This window comes from Trachymyrmex cornetzi, unplaced genomic scaffold (assembly GCF_001594075.2).
Source record: "Trachymyrmex cornetzi isolate Tcor2-1 unplaced genomic scaffold, Tcor1.1 scaffold11, whole genome shotgun sequence".
In the NCBI taxonomy this organism is placed as follows: Eukaryota; Metazoa; Arthropoda; class Insecta; order Hymenoptera; family Formicidae; genus Trachymyrmex; species Trachymyrmex cornetzi.
In genome coordinates, this window is record NW_017295653.1 from 1197332 (window position 1) to 1218264 (window position 20933).

Below are 20933 nucleotides of genomic sequence, written 5' to 3' on the forward strand. Positions count from 1 at the left end.
GGGATTATTTGTGCGTGAGATAATGCGTGCGGAAGCCGGATTAACTTGCGATCTTGTCGATGAATGTTCTCGATCGCCTCTTTCGTGCTTTTCGTTGCGATCGAGCACAGTGAAATCGCGAAGTTAGCCGCGTTCGCGGAATACCGGGGGCTAAATGAGGTGAATTTTCTTTTCGACCCGGCTCGTCGAAATTATATGAATATATATTTTCGTGCGAATTGAGTCTCATGTGTATGTGTAATGTGTTTCAGGTGCAGTAAAGGGAGAAGACGAAAGCGGAGGATGCCTACCCAAAGGATCTTCAAAGTGTCCAGCAACGGCCACGAACTTTCTATCGTCACTGTTCGGACACAAAGGCAAGGCTAAGTAATTGGATCGGATTTGTCAGGTACGCATTTCGTTTTTGACCCATTATGCGCCGTCTTGGCATTCGGGATCGTATTTTAGGCAGTAGTCATACAGTCCATTCCGCAAAAATTCCGCGCGTTGTGACGATGTTTTACGGATTTCACGCGACTCGTAGCACGGCTGCTCTCGCAAACGTACAGCGTCTTTCGTCGTCAATTTCGTCAATTCAAATGCGCGAGTGCGACAAGTGTCTGCGATGCTTTGTTCGGGACGCAGAATTGATCGTGTGTAAAACAATGCGTGTGGCAGTTGAATTTTCTCACGATCTTGTCGATGAACGTTCACGATCGTTGTCGAGCTCCGGGTAATTATTTATTTGAATACCATACCCCACCTTTTACATTGTTATTACATTATTACATTATTACATTATTACATTGTTATACATCGGTGGAACGTATTTGATATTATTTTATTATTTCAAATATTTCGTATTAATTATAGAATGTGATGTCAAAAGGCAAAAAGTAAAAAGAGGTTTTTACTACCGTGGTTTTTTTACATAATCTTTATTCAAATTATTCGTACTTACTATCGTAGTACATTCGCGCTTTGCTTTTGGCATTTCTGGCACTTGTTCAATACTATATTAAATAAGAAATAAGTCAGAAGTGTAGTTATTTAAAATAATGAATACTAATCGTATAAATAATTCTTTTAATTTTTTATTTAAATTGTATACTTTAACTTTCGTCGCTTTTACGAGTATATAAAAATTTTTTAATGGTTCTTACGTGTATCTCGACATCTTTAGAAAGTACTTGTCAAGTTGTACATTTATAGCAAATTGTATATAAATTGTTACAACTAAATATAGTTAACAAAATGAGAAAAATGTACTTTTTTACACAAAAATGTAAAACTCTAAAACAAAAATATTTTATGAAAAAATATGTTTCAATATCTTAAAATCGACATTCTAAACGACAAAACAAATAATCATTCAAGTATTGACTGTCCAAAAAATTTAATTATTTAGTAACTCGAAAATTATATTTTTTAATAAGCACGAAGAAACTATGTCAAAGGTTGAACAATATATTACATTAAATAAATTGTTAAATATTACGTAATTACGTCTCCTTTACATGATAGTTGTCGAAACTTTCTAGTTTCTTCGTTTAAAGATGAAAAAAGTGGAATCAACTGGATAAGTTTTTTAAAATCGTAAAATAGATTAAGTCAGTGGTTAGTAAGAGTACATCTATGTATAAATATAAATAAAATTAAATTGAAAAAAAAAGTATTGTACCGAAAAAACGGGGTCAATGTTTAAAAACGCATATTATACGTAACAACATATACCTGTTTTCAATTTCCATCATTTATCGACAAGCTTTTGCTCTGACAAGAAGCCCTCTCACCGTTTTGGAAATATCTTTCTAGAGATTCTATCTATTGAATCTATATCTTGAAAAATTAAATAAGTTTTTAAACATTGGTCCACCACGCCGAGCAGCGCGCTTGACGCTCTCCCACCCCTCGCCGTTTAGATATCATACTATTGTGTATGAAAAATATTCACGGTTTATTCATTTATTCATATTTTACATGATTTTTACGAACGGGTATCATCGTACATTTCGCGCTTTGCTTTGTGGCATATCTGGCACTAGTTTAATCCTATATTACTTGCGCGGTTCTTTTTATAAATGTAATTGATAATTATTTGCGTGTGTAAGCCGTTTTTGATATTTTAACGGTACATTATGTTTGAATTTTCATTGTACTTTTAAATGATTTATACTTAAACAAAGGTTGATAATATTCTATACATCCTTTATAAAGATATATGCAAATTTTCTTAATATATATTGTGAAACAATTTGCGCTCAATACAGCTTTGGTTAAAAGTATTAAATATCTTGTTAATCATTATTTAATTTTGCAGCTAAAAAATTAATTTAAGACACTACTGTTTTAAGACACTGTTGCTGCAAATTATTCTGTGTTTCCAAAATTCTTTAAACTTAGTTATATAATGCCGATTATGGCTCGGTAAAATAACTATTACGACTTATTTAAAATAAAAAATATAAAATAAGTTTGAGAAACTTATTTAAAATATAAAATCGTAGGAATCGATAAAAAAAACTGATACGACTTATTTAAAATAAAAAAGATAAAATAGGTTCGGAAAACTTATTTAAAACGCTAAATAAGAAATAAATCAGAAGTGTAGTTATTTAAAATAATAAATACTAAATAACTCTTATATTTTTTATTTAAAGTATATACTTTAAATAACTTTATTTAACCCTTAGTACACACCTTAGTTTTGGGTAACCTTACTATATATACGCCATTCGCGTTCTGAATTAATTTTCATCACTTTTATAAGTATATAAAAATTATTAAATGATTTTTGCATAAATTTTGACATCTTTAGAAAATATTTGTAAAGTTGTATATTTATAACGAATCGTATGCGGTCCTTATGTCATTCGACTATGACAGAGGAATATTCAACTGTAGTTGGTTAGTTTTTACATTCTGACCCGGTTCGAACCCTGGGTGAAAACTAGGACCATTCATACTGCACCGTGTAGTATGAATTTTGCACTCATTTTATTTCTAAGAAACAAAACGGAAGCGCAATTTATCTCCGAGATTGGTTTCTTTCATCAATACATAAACGTAAAATTGTTCTATTTGATAGTGATATTTTTTGTAAATTTTTTTAAAAAAGGTAAAAAAAGGCGCTAAACATTCATGTTTCTTGAATAAAACCTAAATATTCAACTTAATTAATAATAGTTTTAATTTTTCTTTGAGGATATATATATTTTTATTGAAGGTCTTCTTATTCCAACTTAAATAATGGCAATTTTAATTCTCTGTCAAAAATTGTTATTCTTTGAAAAAAATTAATACATCAAATGAAAGATTAAAACCCAGATACTACAATCTTAACTAATCTAGTTAAATTTTACTAACAAGTATCCAACCTAATTAATACAAATTATAATTTTTCTTCGAGGATATTCTTATTGAAGGTTTTCTGATTTCAATCCAAGTAATTGCAACTTTAATTCTCTGTCAAAAATTATTATTCTTTGAAAAAAATTAATATATCAAATGAAAAATTGAAACCCAGATGCTACAATCTTAACTAATCAAATTTAATTGTATCAAATTAAAAAGTAAAACACAAATGTCTCTTGTTATTTATACACACACACACACACACACACACACACACACACACACACAAACTTACCTTTTTAAAAAATTCACAATTAAGTAGATATTTAATGTTCTTCGGTATTGTTGCATTAGAAATAAACATACGATACAAATTAAATGTATAACTTTAATGATAATTAATGATAATTAATACCTTTAAGACGGTAAATTTGAAATTATATATGCTAGTGAAAATATATTAATTAGATAACTATTGAAGAATAATATAATAAAATAGTTTGTAATATAACTAATATGTACATATTGCTAGGTTGTAAATATAAAGTAAGTTAAATCATCAATTTATATTATTAATTGCAAATTTTATTTATATGTATGCCATGCTCGGTATAAATAAATAAAATTTGCAGTCGATAATGTAAATTACTACACATGCTCCAGAACTTTTTATCTTTTGGAAAAGTCTTAAAAACGTTTAGTTCAAGACGTCTCTTTTAGATGTCTTTCAGACACGCATATGTTATCCTCTGGGAATTATATTTAATAATCGCAAAATATCAATTGTCGATAATATCATTGTTTTTCAATTGTATTCTGTCCCTTGGAATCCTATTGATATCGACGGGACACTATTAAAGATATCGTTCGACTCTGAGCAATTTCGTACAATTTAAATTGAGATTAAAGTTAATCTACATGAATCTGTGATAGAATTAATCTTCACTATGCATTAATATAGATTGAATATTATTCGTGTATTAGATTAACAATTATAATCTAATTTGGACGTGTATATTGTAGAAGTAATATTTTCTCAATGAATGGATCCCGGGATGCGCCGGGTACCGCTAGTTGCGGGAACGGCCGCGCGATGGCGCTAAGCATGCCGTTGCGAGCGAGACCGTTAGCCGACGGTGTCGCACGACGCCGAGTCCGGGTATTTGTCAATATCTGCTCCGGGATTTTCGGCGTTCTGCGTGGCGAGAGCGCGCGTGCACCGCATCGTGTGAACGCATTCCGCACGCTACGGCTACGCGCACGAGAGGAGCGACGACAGTTATCCTCGGGGTTCCGCGTATTGTCGCGTAGTGGTCCTCCCTCCGGACGAAAAGAGACCTCTTCCTCGCGGCGTTTACGGAGGGGTACAAAACGGAGTGGCCGTCGAACGCCCGCCGTCGCGTCCGTCGTGCTGCATCGCGTCGCGTCGCGTCGCGCGAACCTGGCCGAGCGAACGAGTTCGGGAGTGCGCGATTGTAGTAGTAACGGGCGATACCTGAGTGCGCCCGTGGCGTGTACCGCGAGTGACGATATCCTCCGCCGACGGGGGAGGCAGGGGAGAAGCGAATCGTAGCGTCAGTGACGTACCTTCTCGCGCATAATACGCGCGGAATAGCGGCCGGGAGCGGCGGTCGCGCGACAACGGTCGTGTCACGTCTACATTCAACCACGGAACGTCCTCCTGCCCACGAATGCGGTCCACAGCCGTGTATTAACATGTGAGTATGTGCATACGTTTGTCACGCGAGATTCCCTCTCGTTCGTTTTGCGAGCGAAACGCTCCGCCGGATCGCGAAGCTGCGACGAGCGATGGTTTTCGAGAGAAAAGGGTTTCCGTTCATGTCGCGCGATTCGGCCTCGTTGGCGGTATTGTTATAAACAGACCAGTTCCTCGTATTCTATAAACCTGTATGTGAATGTATGTGTATGCACCTTGTAAACGCGAATGTACCAGGTGCTTCGGAATTAACAAACGGACACGTTGCTTTGGGAAACTTGGAATGAATTTCTTTTTGAGAATTAATTGATCCTTTTTACATTTTTATTCAGGATTTTAATTACTGTCACCATAAAATTCAAATACAAAAATCTCGCGAGAGTAAAGTCTATTCTGAATGGCAAGCGACGTCCCGAATTCTTTACTCCGTAGATTATTTCGGGGTAGAGTTCTGTCTATCTCGAGCTGTATGTGCCTTGTAAGTTGTACGGTAACAGTTCTAGGGATAAGATCGGCATTCAGGACATTTTCGCGAACAAGAATCGATCCTGGAGCTCCTCTCGCGACTCCAAGGAAACGTATCTAAGTCCAGTAATTCTCGGACACCCTGTATAACGACGTCGCCTACGCTCGCGCGTGCATGCGCGCCGGTGTGAGTGCGCACGCCACTTTTCCATTCGACCTCTGTGTGTGTGTGTATATACACATGTGTCGATCTCCTTTTCTCTCTCTCTTTCTCTCCTCCCCCCCTTTCTCTTATTCGAATGTTAAGAGAATATGTAATATTTAATGACTGCGTTCAATAGAGAAAACTAATCAGTTAGCGCTTAGTAATTCTTTAATATGATTGGTTCCTGCCTTTATTTCTTCGCTGGATCTAAGTGTAGGAAGCAATCATATTAAAGAATTATACTGAGCGCTAACTGATGAGTTTTCTCTGCTTCACGCTGTAGTCATGAATGTTACTTATTGTTAGATTTGTAAAATTATATTAATTTAATAATAATTATATTTAAGATTGTGTGTGTTGGTAAGAGTTGTATTTGAAATAGCTGAGAGAAGCTAATAAAGATTTATTTATTCTCTTTCTCTCTCTCTCCCTCTCCCCCTCTCCCTTCCCTCTCCCCTTTCTCTCCCTCCCCCCCCTCTCTTTCTCTCTCTCTCTGTGGCGTCGCATTTAAGGGGATATACGTGACAGGTACATGCGCGCGCGAAACCGGTCGACCGACACTTTGGATCCTGCTTTTTGCAAAGGGCCAATCTACTCCCTCCCCCCTTTCTCCACTTACGCCACTTCTATCCTCATCCCTTTGTTCCCTACACTTTCTTGTCACGCTCCCTTCCCGTCTGGTCGCGAAGATGTGTTGCACAGGATACATAACCGGAGCAAGAGATGTGAGAAAGAAGAGAGCTAAAGATCGAAGTACAAGAAGAGATCAATTGGAAAACTGACGTGAGATTGAAGAATGCAAATAGGGTGAAAAATTCCAGGGGGTATTGTGACGAGACATTAAGACTATTCGATAAAAAATATTTGACAAGGATAAATATAAATAAAATATCCGCGTATTCGATAGATACTTATCTGTTGTTATCTTTATCTGTTTCTTGGGTGATTAAATTGAATTAATTTTTATCTATCTTGTAATTATTCCCAAACAGGGGTCATAAGAAATAAATATTGTAAATTTATACAATGATATATTATACAATAATTGTTACAATTTTTCTTATTATCATATTTTAATCATATTAGAAATATATGAAAAAATTTTAATCGATTCTTTACCTATTTATTGAAGTATTATTTTAATATTTAATTAAATTTAAATAATATATTTATGCACAATAAAATCTTAAAAATGTAAAGTAAGCTATCATATGTATGATTAGGATTAAAGCTTTCGATGTAATATATTGTATTTTTTCCATACTTTTTTATAACATAATTTATTAATTAACCGTAAGCCGTATAATATGAATAATACTGAATGATTTTCTAATTTCTAATTAATACAATTGTTGAAAGGAGGTACCATAAATGTGCATCAGACTCATTCAGTCCAATTTAACCAATTCGGACTTAGGACCCGAGAAACGGACGAAGATTAAGCGTGATCCATACGGAAGCGTAGCTCTAAGCGACAACACCGACGAAGAGAGGTCCTGTACGATTCTCGGTCCTTATCGTCAGACCACCCTGGACGCGTATATATCTCGAACGTTGCATCTACCTGTCGACGTATAAGGCGCGCGTTGTCTGGGGGATACAAAACTGAAGGTGGACGGTCGTTGGCCGGGAGAGAAACGACCTGAAGTCTCGACATGTGGATGAGAGAGGAAGAAAACGAGATGGGGTACGAAACGAGGATTGAGCGAGAGAGCTGTTTTACGACGGAGCTGTGCTCTGCCAATTCTCTCTTCGCGAAACGTTTTCAGAAACGTGATGGGAAACCGACAACGATTACGTGCTAGTCTACGCATTCCATTGCTCGATTCATATTTTAAGATCACGATTGTATAGTGCCACTTGTATAGTTACAATTAATATATAATCTTGAGTAAAAATAGGCGCTTATATTTTTCATTTATCTGGAATTCTTTTACTTGTACTGGAAAAGATATATTAAATTTTAATCAATTGTTTGAGTAATACCAACTAAATATTTACTAAATGTGATGATATATATGCGTATATTTGATACCATTAATTTGATTTAACTATCATTTCTCTTATTGAGCAAATATTTATTTACTTACTATGAGTAAATGTGAGTACTATTTATAAATATTTATTGAAATTTAGTATAAATTTAATATTTTTTTCAGCGTGCATTATTATCTGTCGGTTACCAGCATTATACATAAGTTTAAAGGATTCTTGAAACAAAGGATAATTTATAGCAAATGCCATAAATAATTTTTGAGCTAAGACTTTTTAAATATCTAATGGTTAATAAGGAGCCTAATATTTTTGGCCAAAGCTGTAATATTGAATTGTTCGCGGAATGCGACCGAATAAATGTTAGTGGTATCGCGAGTAGAAGATAAAGAAACAGGAAATTCAATCGATTCATGTGACCGTGGCGACGTTACTACGTGAGTGTGCCTGCGCGTAATAACGAATAAAGTTATTATACTATCATAGGTGCGATAAGAAAATTGCAGCGCAATGTCAGTTTTATCTTTGAGGAACTTCTTATGGTTTTAAACTGCGTCCACTACGGACGGCTTCGCGAATGTTCGCTAATACTATGGGCAAACTGTTTGCTTTCATCAAACTGTAATGCAAGCTGTTTAATATGAACGAGACGATCGAGCGCAAACTATTCGCAAATGCCTAGAGAACATCGATTTCAGAGTATGCATACTGTAGCAAACAGATTGTTACTCGTAACTTGCTTGCGTTTTGATTTAAATAAAATGGCACAGCTTTTGATCTTTGTTATGTTCATTTATATAATATATTGTACACCATAATTAAAAAAAATATCTATCAGAAAATAGTACAATATATGTGAAAGAAAAAGACATTCCAGTTTATAATTATTAATTTTTTGACTTTTTTCTAATTTAGCGATCTAAGATTTTTATATATCAAGCTTTATGTTCAATAATGCAAAAAAATTGCAATAACATTATTATTATTACTAATTATAAATTTTATAATTTTATATAAATATAATATCCTAAATTTTTTAAAATTATATAAATCAATAAGGGGTATATATAAAAAATACACAATACTCTATAAGTCTTCAGTAAAACAGTGATAATAAATTACACTTGCAGATAATTGTAATTATTATAAATGAGATTTAATTATTTAAAAATTATTATATTCATGTGATTAAGCATGTAATTTTATGAGAACACGAATTCATCATTAAACGAATTTGAAAAACGTGATCTATCGCGCCAGAGTTGTTTACGCGACTTTATTTAAAAAAAAATCACATGAAACTCTGTCGGCTGTCGCATTGTTAGAGAAATAATCACGACTCGCAATTGACGTTTACTTTCGATTTCAATTTTAGTCGTGCAGTTTGTTTTGACTCGCTGCAATGGCTTGAGTTTCATTGACCTCTGCATGCTTTTATCGATCATAAGTCTTGCCTAAGTAACTCTTATATAGACTATTCAATTTTTGCAGTGAATTATCGGTGTTTTACTGATAATAATATAACAATATTGAATATTATTATTTCTTGTTTCTTATTTTCAATCTGCACGTTAAAATTATAATCGTTTTTTATTATTCACAAAAAAGACGAAATAAAAAGTAAAGTTTTTATCACAGAGTTTTTATATTCTTCTTCCATTATATTTTTTTCTACAAAAATAAATTGGCTTAAAAATTATGACTGATAACTTTTTCTAAAGGATGATATTAATATCAATAGGTTCAAAGATATTCTTAGTATACATTTGCAACGAAAAAAGATAAACGTGCTATTGAGCTGATGCATATAAGGTGAATGTGCGCGCGATATTTTTTTTGTTGTATCAGCTATATTTAACTCTTACAAGGTCATACAAATGAGTCATCGTATATCGTCGTTGATTTCTTGAAAATAGGAGATGGGAAAGTTTCATGATGGGATAATTCATTGTCATGAATTGTATTTTTATTCTTATTTATAGTCATTACATGAATTCCATATCGAAAAGTATATTAAATGAGATATTGAAGTTAAAGTTTCACATTTACATTAACAGAAACATGTATACTATTTACTAAATGTATAAATGTATTTATATTTGACAAAACCTATTAATTTGATTCAACTATCATTTTTTTATTTGTCGTAAGTAAATATTTAATTAATAAGTATTTTAATAAGTACTTATTAACTTATCATTTACTTACGGTAAATAAATATTTAGTAAATAAAGAAAATAATAATTAAATTAAATTAATAGTTCTTGCATCAAATATAATATAAACATATATTTACGTTTAGTAAATATTTCCAGCTAATAGTTCAAACAAATATTTATTAAAAATTTAGTATATTTCTTCTCAGTATATAAACATAATATATTTCAATAGTCATATTTAGTTAGAAATTTAAGAATATATTTAACTAGTTGCAAGAAATGCAAACAATTATTTCCATCTGATATTATTAAAGTACATATTACACAATTGCAGTGCAACACTTCGCAATATTACATATGAGACGAGATTGAATAACCTTATTAAATATTCTATGTTTTAAAATAGTATAAAAATAATTTCATCAATAAATAAGGATGGAATATGAAAAATGAAATAGAACTAATTTATATATTTATTATGAAACAAATATCATGAATCATTTTTTTTCTTCATAAAATAAATTAAATGATTAAATAATTAGTTAAAATATATCTGTCTATCTCATAATAAAATATTTCATATTTTACTGCCATAACATTAAATGCTATAGTATTAAAATGTGAAATTAAATCTCGAATATCACTTTTCTCATATATTAGTTCATATAATATTTAATCTTGGAAATACAAATAGAAATTAATCGTAAAATTTCATTAAAAAATATTCAAAAAAGAAAAAATATAGTAATATAACTACTAATTTGAATAACTTTTACTATGTTTTATCGATAATTTATTTTTATTTCTTATAAATTTGTACAGAGTTATAGAAATATCTTCATTATTCGTATAAGATATACTTAAACACCATGAAGGAACTTAAGTAAAAATTTTATATTTTTAAAATATTGATACATAATATATTTTAATTATCATAGTTTTATTTTACTTTTTTTGTTGTTTTTTTATTATTTATACAACTAATAAATTTCAAAATTTAATTAAATAATAATTTACTTGTAACATTTCATGGCAAACAATTAATCATATAAAATTATAATAAGTATATTTTCATGATCTGCTTTCTGAAAATTTTTTAACAATTCTTGCATAAATAGCTTAATAAGTTATATTTAATACTGCGTCTAGTATTTTTAGAATTTATACTGGACAGAAACTGCCTAGTATTTTATTACTATTTTTTCGTGCATAGTTTATGGCCAGTAACTGGCCATCAAACAATAGTCAGTATTTTCTGGACAAGTTTTGAATAGTTACTGTCTAATTAATCTACCCAAGAAAAACTATCCAGTTTCTGATATCTTCTGAACCATTAGTTCTAGCGTTTGAAATGATAATAACTTTCGATAGAACTCTTGGGTGCTATCCAGAACTGTAAACAGAACTGCCGTAGTGTTAAAAAATTTTTTGTCCCTCTCAGATGTGAGAGAATCAGACATTGAAAAAATCGCGATATCTTTTAAACAGTTGGTCGTAGCGCTTCGAGCATTAATAACATTCGTTTCTTACATCGAAAAATTTCTAACATCCGAGGGGGAAAAATGTTTTAAAAGTTTTGGCAATTTTATTGAAAGTTCTGGGTAGCACTCCACAAGTTCTAACGAAAGTTATTAACGCTCGAAGCGCTACGACCAACGATTTAAAAGATATCGTGATTTTTCGTTTGTCACATCGAAAAATTTCTAACACCTGAGGGTTAAAAATTTTTTAAAAGTTATGGCAATTCTATTGACAGTTCTGGGTAGCACTCCACGAGTTCTAACGAGAGTTATTAATATGCTCAAAGCGTTACCAACGGTTTAAGAGATATTGTGATTTTTTCAATGTCTGATTCTCTTACATCTGAGGGACAAAAAATTTTTTAATACTACGGCAGTTCTGTTGACAGTTCTGGATAGCACCCCAAGAGTTCTATCGAAAGTTATTATCATTTTAAGCGCTAGGACTAATGGTTTAGAAGATATCGCGATTTTCGTTCCGCGTTTTGTGAAGTTAGCTTCTCAAATTTTTAATTTTTTTTTTTTAATATTAATTCGCCGGAACTCTTCTTAATTTTGGGCAGGAACTCCAGAACTCTTCGGGGTGCATTCGGAACTGCGACCAAAATTTCATTTTTTGTAAAATGAGGTGCCAACTTCACAGAGGTATCGCACCCGACGCGCACTTTATTATTTTACATTTACGATCATCGATAGAATTTCCTATTGAAATGTGATCGCGAAAATAACGCGAAACGTTCGGATAAGCGATCAGATAATAACTATGAAGCTCTGTAATTTGCAACCGCAAATCCCTCAAATTAACATAACGATCGAAATTCTTTGTTTCAAGATATTCAGTACATTTATAGCGATTCGTGTAGTATTATCCCGCGTTCTCAATCGGAAAATCGATAATCAAATTGCGTTTAAATCAGAGAAAAATTTAAAGCTCGATGCAAAATACATATATACACTCGAATTTAAACATTGTTGAGGTAATTATTGTTTGCAGGACAAATATCGCATAGGTATATATTTGAAAATTTCCGTTTCCCCTATTGCTTTAATTTTTAAGTGATATATTTAAATCCGTGCGACATATTTGTTTTATAGAAGATTTATGAAATTAAACAATTATACGAAATTGGATCAACGAGAAGATACAATATAATTAAATAAGAGAAATCCTATATTCAATCAAAGCGGATTTATGCTTAAATATTTTGATATAAATTCGTATATCTACACATATCCAATTCTGCAAACTGCGCGTCAAAATTTTCAATTTTGAAATGAATAGTCGTTAATTGCGGGAGATAATTTATTGCACAAGTTGCAAATCGAAGTAATTGTCCATAGGAAATAATCGTCTTTCGATAGGTAATATGGTGACACGCGGAGAGAACTACGAACGGACTACTTCGAGTTCGATGCGCGAATGACAATACTGCGCGCGGAGCCTTGTGTTCGAGGTCGCGTTTTACCAAACAACACCAAGGCCGAATGCCAGTTAGCCTTGTTTTCTCAACATATTTAATGGTTATTTTATACGAAATATCTGTACAAGAAATTATTCTGTTCATTATATTTTAATTATAAATGTATGTTTTATATTTTGCTTGTAGGGTGAACTTATTAGCGTCGCCTAAGATAACGATTAATTCCCGCCGATTGAAAAGAAAATTTGAAATAAAAGTATTGTTAATTGACCTTTAATCGACGAAAGAATTTGCTTCAATCTGGTTAATATGTACGTATATAAAATGTATAATGCGAATGTTAACATGAACGATTTTCTTCTTTTAATATTTAAATGGTTAACATTAATTGCTTATATTTAAAAAGAATTATTAAATCTATTATTTGAAAAAAATTATCTTTATTTTAATCGAAAAATTGACTTGCAAATTGTTTTATTATTAGAAGTTTATGCAAGAGAGAAGTAAAATTACTTGATTTTATTAAATTGAGTTATAATAAATTCGCATTTTTTCCTGCCCGAAAAATGGCCAGTGGTTACATGCACAATTCACTCGATTTCAATTCGCACATAGAAGTTCATATATCGCGGAAAAGTGTGCATCGTTCCCATCGCACTGTACATCGTCGATTAATCGATAGTTTGTGCTCATCCGAAATGCGCGTTGCACACATTCTCCGGCGTGCAGTCCGTATTCGCGTGCGCTCTGCAAGCAGGCAGCAATTGGCGTCGGAGGTCAACATACCGTTATAACCGCGCGTCGCCGTCGTCGTCGTCGTCATCGTCAACGTCGTCTCTATTTCACAAACTGGACCGCGCTTGGATGACGGTGTCATCGATGTACGCATGACACGCTGCATGTGCACTAATCTACTTTGCACTGTGGACGCACCGGTTCGCGCACGTAATTGCACGTGTGTAATTACCGCGACAATAAGTGCGTACGCGTCTACCTTGCTTCGACAATATGAGTAACGAGAGAGAGAGAGAGGAAGAGAGAGACTAGGGAGGAGATTGGCGGAAGCCGTGATCCGATGAATGCTTCTCTGACCGCTGCAGTGCGCCGGGTTACGCGTAGGTGCATGCGGTGAGATGCAACGATGCTCGACCATCGGCATGAAATCTTCGTGATACGACTGTGGTGTTCGATTTCTACTGGTCGCTTGTTAGTTGTTTTACGAGCACGGTATTATATAGTATTATGTAAACAGTTAAACATATAGGTACTCTCTTTCTCTTTCTTTTTGACGCACTTTAAGAGATTTACCAGAACAAATTCTTCTTAATTTCTAATTTTACTATTAATTTATTTTTCTTCCATTTTTTACTTTATAATTATTTTTATTTTCGTTTTTATATTAATTTCTTGACGAATGTATTATAGAGAGTTTTACTTTTATAAAAATATCATCATAAACTGTGTCTTATGCTTAATTATTTTTATAAATTTGTTTATAGAATAACAAGAAAAATAGTAGAGTTGTAGGATGACACAAAAACACTCTTTGTATTTATTTTCTTCAAAGAAAATAAAGTAGAACAAACAAATCTAATACGAATGCGCTTCAAATAACATCCGAGGCAGCGCAATGCAGTATGCAACATCACTATGCGCACAAATGAAAGCTAAGTCGGCACATGTCGAATCGCACGTGTTACAATGAATTATGTGATTTTTTTATATCTTGGAAATTAAAATAGTTTTGTAAAGTAAACTAAATGGGACTCAATTTATGTAATAATATAAAGCAGAGTTTTTCAACCGGTTTATGATATTCAAATGTGCTACGAAAATTTTAGAGAAAGTAAAAAGAAATAAAAAAATTTAAAAATAATTGAAAGGTCAGTAAGTCGTGAAGTAAAAAATATTTTTAAAATTATGTAAATTATTGAAATTATATTGTGTTACATCTCATTTTAACTAATAAAATTATCTTGACAAATTTAGCTCATTATTTAATATGTCGTGAATTGAAGAAGATTGAAAAACGCTAATATAAAGAACCGCAATAATTATCCATTTGTCTTCTTCTCATAAATCTGATTAAACTAATTAATTACTATAAATTATTTTTATCAGATATTCTTTTATATTACTATATTATATACTCGTATAGTAATATTAAAATTGCAATACATTCTTATTCAGAAAAAACTATTCTAATATCTTTTTATTTTTCGATTTATGCGATTATATAATGAAGTAATTTACATTTAAGAAAAAACTTTGATTATCTATATTTAATGTTTGTCTGAAGAATTTTTTATAGAAGTGAAACTGCATAATAAAAAAACAGCATATTTTTTATTTTTATAGAATACATAATGTAACTTTCTTGATAAGAGTCGTTTTATTGTTCAGATATAAGAAGACCTGAATTTATTATAAGTCTCATAATTGATGCACAGGTGCGAAGAGGCAACTGAAGTGGAGACGCATCATCAGCAAACGGCAGCTACGACGATGGGCGTCGCTGAGGACGAGACACCGTCTTCCCTGACTTCGTCACATCCGAATACCAACAATCCTAATCAAGAAGGTGAGTCTGCACGCCTATTTACCGTAATTGAAATGCAATCGGGAATCGATGTGACGATATATCATACGTTCTATCTTCTGGAATTTTCCCAATGATGAATTTCGGTACTGCGTTTGAGTACGACGCAGTAAAGGGGACAAAAAATCTCGTGTCGGGATTGGCCGATTTGCGCCAGCACTCAAGTGCAGTGCTTGCGTGCTGCATAAGAATAAGCACAAAGAATGAAAGTCACGTTGCTGCTCTCCAGCTGTTCTCCAGAGTGTGTGTGTTTTGTTCTTTATCTCATCGGTTTTTTAATGCGGGACATTGCTCGCGGATTTTATCCTATTATATATACTGCGGTACTTTATCTTTGCAACGCAAAAACATTGAGGTATATAATCGCTGCAAAATTTTATTTTATTCAAATAAAAATCAATATTTAGAAATTAAATATTATAATGATTTAAAACTTTAATAGTATAAATCTTTTGGTATTAACAAAGTCTAGATTAATTTGACAAGCCAGAAACTCGGTTTTACCTAAAGTTTGTGGGTAAAAGATAATTGCATCATATAAAAGATAATTGCGTTATAGTGTTAATATTGAGGTAATTTCTATAAAATTATAATGGTTTTAATTTACATAAAATTGATTAAATTTTATAAATGGAAAGATTTATTACTCTATATCAATTTTCTTCATTTTTCATCCTCTATCTACAATCATAATTTTACTTCCTCCTATAATTTAGGTCTTTTTTGTCCAGCCTAAGTTTTTTCACTGCTCTAGGCTTTCAAAAAACTTCAAAAAAATTCAGAGTTATTTTTTAATACACTGAGAAAAATTTCCAGACTTTATCCGTTCAAAATGTGACAAACGGATATTTCCAATAGATTTTGATTCGATGAAATTTTAGGACTATCCGATAAAATATATCCTATGAAACGATAAAATATGTCCTATAAATACGATCAAAATCTATCGGAAATATCCGTTTGTTACATTTTGAACGGATAAAGTCTGGAAATTTTTCTCAGTGTATCTTTATTATATTACCAAATAGTTTTTTAACTTAAATGTTAAAATCTTTATTTAATCCGCGTTTTCTTTTTTATTTCGGAAAAATTCGAGAGTGAAATTTCAATTATGCCAAAAAAGACGTAAATTGCGGACGGTGGGTTAAAGTTACTATCAAATTCTCATATTATTCAGAGTCAGTATACTTTCCATCTAGCTTCGTTTCTATGCGAAAAGAATTCGCTCATTAATCGCTTTAATCGTCCCGTTGCGGAAGTTCGCAGCGCGACACGATGAAATCGCCAGCCACCTCTTCTCAACAGTGACCGTCGCGAAACGGTGCCTTACCTTGCCTTTCATTCCGTATTAGATTGCGATCGCGGAAGGGTAACGAGATGGACAGATTCAACGCGTAGGCTGCCTTACCATATTCTTTTCTTCTTCCGCGTAGCACATTCAAAACGTGTTTAGACTTGAATTCGACTTCGCCTTGAAAAATATGCAGCCATGTTCCATGTATAAAAAATTCTGCGAAAAAACGTGGGAAGGTCCTGAATAAATGTAACCTTTTTAACGCTTCTCGTTTTTACCAAAATTTTTTTTATTACGTATAGCAATTTTCCATTTCAAAAAAATGTAAAATATTCAAAAAATATTCAGAAAATTTACAAATTATATTTAGCAAAAAATATGAGGTGATATATGATGAGATGATATGAAATATGAGCTTTATCACGATCGCTATTTGCGGAATGTTTTAATAAATCATCAATATAGCATTGAACTCAGAGTGGTCTAAACTGGTCCTAGCTAGTTCAAGCCAAATTCAGACTGGTCCAGTCGTCCAATGTAGTCCACACTGCTGCGCATACCATAATACATACACGTTTCTATTAAAATTCTCGTAAAATTTTTCAATTTAGCACTTTGAACGATTAAAACTTTTTATCTAAATCAATTTCAGGAACAGTTTTCTGCTGTAAAAGATAGTCATAACGTATTCTTTGAATATATATAGAGAACATTTTTTACGCTCGTATCGCACGTTATTGAAGTTCCGACCTCGCGTAATCTTTTTTTCCTTTGCGTTCCATGGTGGTACGATGTCATTGCCGTAATTAATTTGAATCTACTGTCGGCTGCTTGTGCAGTCTCGTTGCGTAGCTTTATGCGGCAGTCATACGGTCGTTGCAACGCCGCAACGTCCTGTCCGACTCGCGGCCACGTCAAGTTTCAATAGGGTTTATCTAACTGCGATGTAACGTCATGCGTGCAATGCCACCGTGCTCGACCGTGCATGTCCACACAGAGCCTCAGGATAATATCCTCTGCGAAGGATTTTTCCTACTGCGGGCGAATATTTTGAGGATATTGCGGTACACTCGCGTCGTGTAAATGCGGAAGATAATACAGCTTTTTTTTTATATGCGATTAAGTTTATTATATCATACCACTAAAATACTCATTAAGGGTAACTCCGGTATATACGCCGCACCTATCAAAAACTTAATTTATTAAGTATTATTTACTATGTTTAAAATAAACGAACTATATCAGTAAAATCTTTGTACTGTCTACTACTATGAAAAAAATATTAGAAATCCGAAATATTTAGTTTTCGTATTAAAAAATAAACTTTTTGAAATATCTCGCATTTTTGCTATATATGCTATATATAGGTAGATAATGGGTGCACTGAGAAAAAAGTTTTGTCGATATATGACCAACAAAAAGTTTTTCGTTATCCTAACCAAAATTTAGTTATGCTAACAAAATTTTTTGATAGAATAACATAAAAGTTTTTGTTAGTCACATATTCTAACAAAAACTTTGTTGTCCTAACCAAAAATTTGGTTAGAATAACCAAATTTTGGTTAGGACAACGAAAAATTTTTTGTTGGTCATATATCGACAAAACTTTTTTTCTCAGTGTGGGATATATGACAAAAATGCAAGGGTTTCAACAAACTAAACAAAGAATACGAAAGCAAAGCACTTGTATTTCGCTATACAACATGCTTTACTATTCCTCTACACGTATGTATTACGAAATAACCACTAGGTCTTTTACACGCCTTACAGTAATCATTTTATATAGATTATAATTTATGATGATGCTACTTGTTACACACACAGTGACAAATCCATTCAACTCACAATTATGAACAGCGAACGAGCGATGAGAAGAATAGTATAGGCACGCTTTGCTTTCTCCAAACTATTTAATGTTCAATGAAGAAAATGGCTCTCCCTTCTCTAATTTCCCCGGGCTATCCCCCCTCCCTCCCCCCCTCCGACACGATAATGCTTCTTTTGAAAGGCGTGCATGGTGAGCTATGCTTTAAACGTATCTTTATCAAGTCACGTTGTACACGCAGCGTGTATTCTCAGAAACACGTAATTTTGCAAATCGTGAATTATGCAGCGCGGGTCCATTGAACCACGTACGTCTGAGCCGCGTATTCAGTCGTGCCACGATGTGAACCAATGCCATTCTCAGTTCTCCGAAGTGCAACGATGCTTGTAACGTATTCGCGAGTTATAGAGATGTAATTTTAATGACCAATCCTTCCGTCTAATCGGCGTATCATTAATTATATACCATTTAATACTATCGAAAATAGTCTTTAACAATTAAAGAATTAAAATTTCTAAAAGAATAAATACTTATATTAGCAATAAGTTGATATCAGAAGATATTGTCACAACAAACATTTTTTGTTGCCGAGAGTACTTGGTATTTCCCATATAAAAGTTTTAATCTCTTTTTGATGTCTGTTTTTTTGCAGTTGAATTAATTTGAATGTTATATGTAATTTTAGGGCATATGAGTTAAAATATAAAACTAATCTCATATTAAAAGAATAAAAAATATCTTAAAAAATATTTATATAAATATTTCCTGATCTTTTTCCAAACTGATTTAATTATTGAAATGATGTTACACTTATATATTAACAGAATGAAATGAAAATAATATATATAGATAAACAGAGTATAACAATAAAAGAGTTAAGTCTCAACATAAGTCTTCTTTTTTTGCTAGTATTTTATTTAATATTTTTATTGGGCCAATATATCGAACCGAATCATTCTATGTCAACCGACATTCATACTTTCGTTATCTTGACAGTTGAATTCATTGCGTACCATATGGCAATGACACTTTACGCTTCGCGAACTTCAAATAACGCTAGTTAATGGGAGAAGGGAAAAAGATAAACAAATTAATCTTATCGCTGTTTATCCTTGGCGTTGAACGTGACTCACAATCAGTCAAATCGGTTGCTATTGATTTTTCTATCAGCAGTACTATATACAGCGGTACTATATATCAGGAATTAATCATGCAGGGATCCAAAAATATAATAATTTTAATTTTAAGTTTTTCGCTATCGCAAGCGAGAAATATTTTTTATCTTACTTATCTTTTAATACAATTAAAACTAAACTGCTTAAGTCTATTTATATAAAATGAGGAAATACATATTTTTTTACAATATTTCGAAACAATTTCAATTAATATTAACATTAATATTGACATTTAATATTATATTGAATTTTAATATTATTAGCACACTAATTTTTATCAAATTGTATTGCCAAGTTCAGTTGGAAAGGTTTTATTTTACGGGACCTATCTATGTAAGACGTTCCTACGTTTGTTATAATGTCTTGAAAATCTCAAAGATTCAACGATTTGCGAACAACCGAGATGGTTTTTATACTGGAAAACTTGTTACCAGGTCGGAGGTTGATCGTTGAACTTGCCCTAAAGAGATGGTGATCACGTTGCGTCGGTTCAATCCTTGGTTGTCGCTTGATTTTATCATTTATATACGTTACTCGTTCTTCATTTTCAAGACCGTTAGTTGAGGGATACGTACGTGATCCCGGTTTGCAGCAGATGATTTGTGATGGAGATTATTGAAATATATACCTTAGTGCACTTCAAAACGTTGAGTCGTTTGTTTATGCATGAGTTGTTGCAAAAAAAACTGTACTCTTTGCATAGAAAGGATTCATTTCATTTTCAGTATCTACTAAGTTTAACGTTACTTTAATATTCATAACTTTTAGCAATCTTTACCCTGATACCGATCAATACAGTTAGAATCTTGAAATTCTCCTTAAAGCGTTAAACTTCGCAATTCGCATAATTACGTAAATCTTTCAAGTAACTTTTCTTTTTAAGTTTTAGTCGACATTAGTAAAAGAAAGTCTAATCTAACTTTGTCAAAAGTTTATACGAAGCTTATACGTAAATCTTGTAATTTTTATAAGTTTTGGCTAATTATCGATCTGGGTCGAACACGATCACGAATGTACAGAATAAGAGAATGAGCCAATTAATTCTGATTCATATAAGGATTAGGATTAATCTTGCTTCCGATGCAACATGAATATGTTAATATAATCTACTTAAGTGAATGTACAGTTATCATACGTAACATCAAAGGGGACGTTTCCTCAATTAGCCATAGTCAACGTTCTAAAATCAAAGAGGATTGTATGGAAGTTCAAGAGCCGTTCCTCCCTA

General features: G+C 32.6%; 1 protein-coding gene across 2 annotated transcripts in view; it reads left to right on the top strand.

Annotated features, from left to right (window-relative positions):
• The first annotated feature begins 368 nt into the window (after positions 1-368).
• trc (Serine/threonine-protein kinase tricornered) overlaps positions 369-20933 on the top strand; it is a 154577-nt gene continuing 134012 nt past the window's right edge. Inside the window, exons 1-2 of one of the 2 annotated variants that reach the window (XM_018509952.1) lie at positions 369-388; positions 15263-15393. In XM_018509952.1, coding sequence (XP_018365454.1) covers positions 15318-15393 — 76 coding nt within the window. In that variant the 5' untranslated portion in view covers positions 369-388; positions 15263-15317. Of the gene's footprint in view, positions 389-4520; positions 5052-15262; positions 15394-20933 lie in introns of those variants that run through there. The other variant, XM_018509944.1, reaches the window with a different exon arrangement.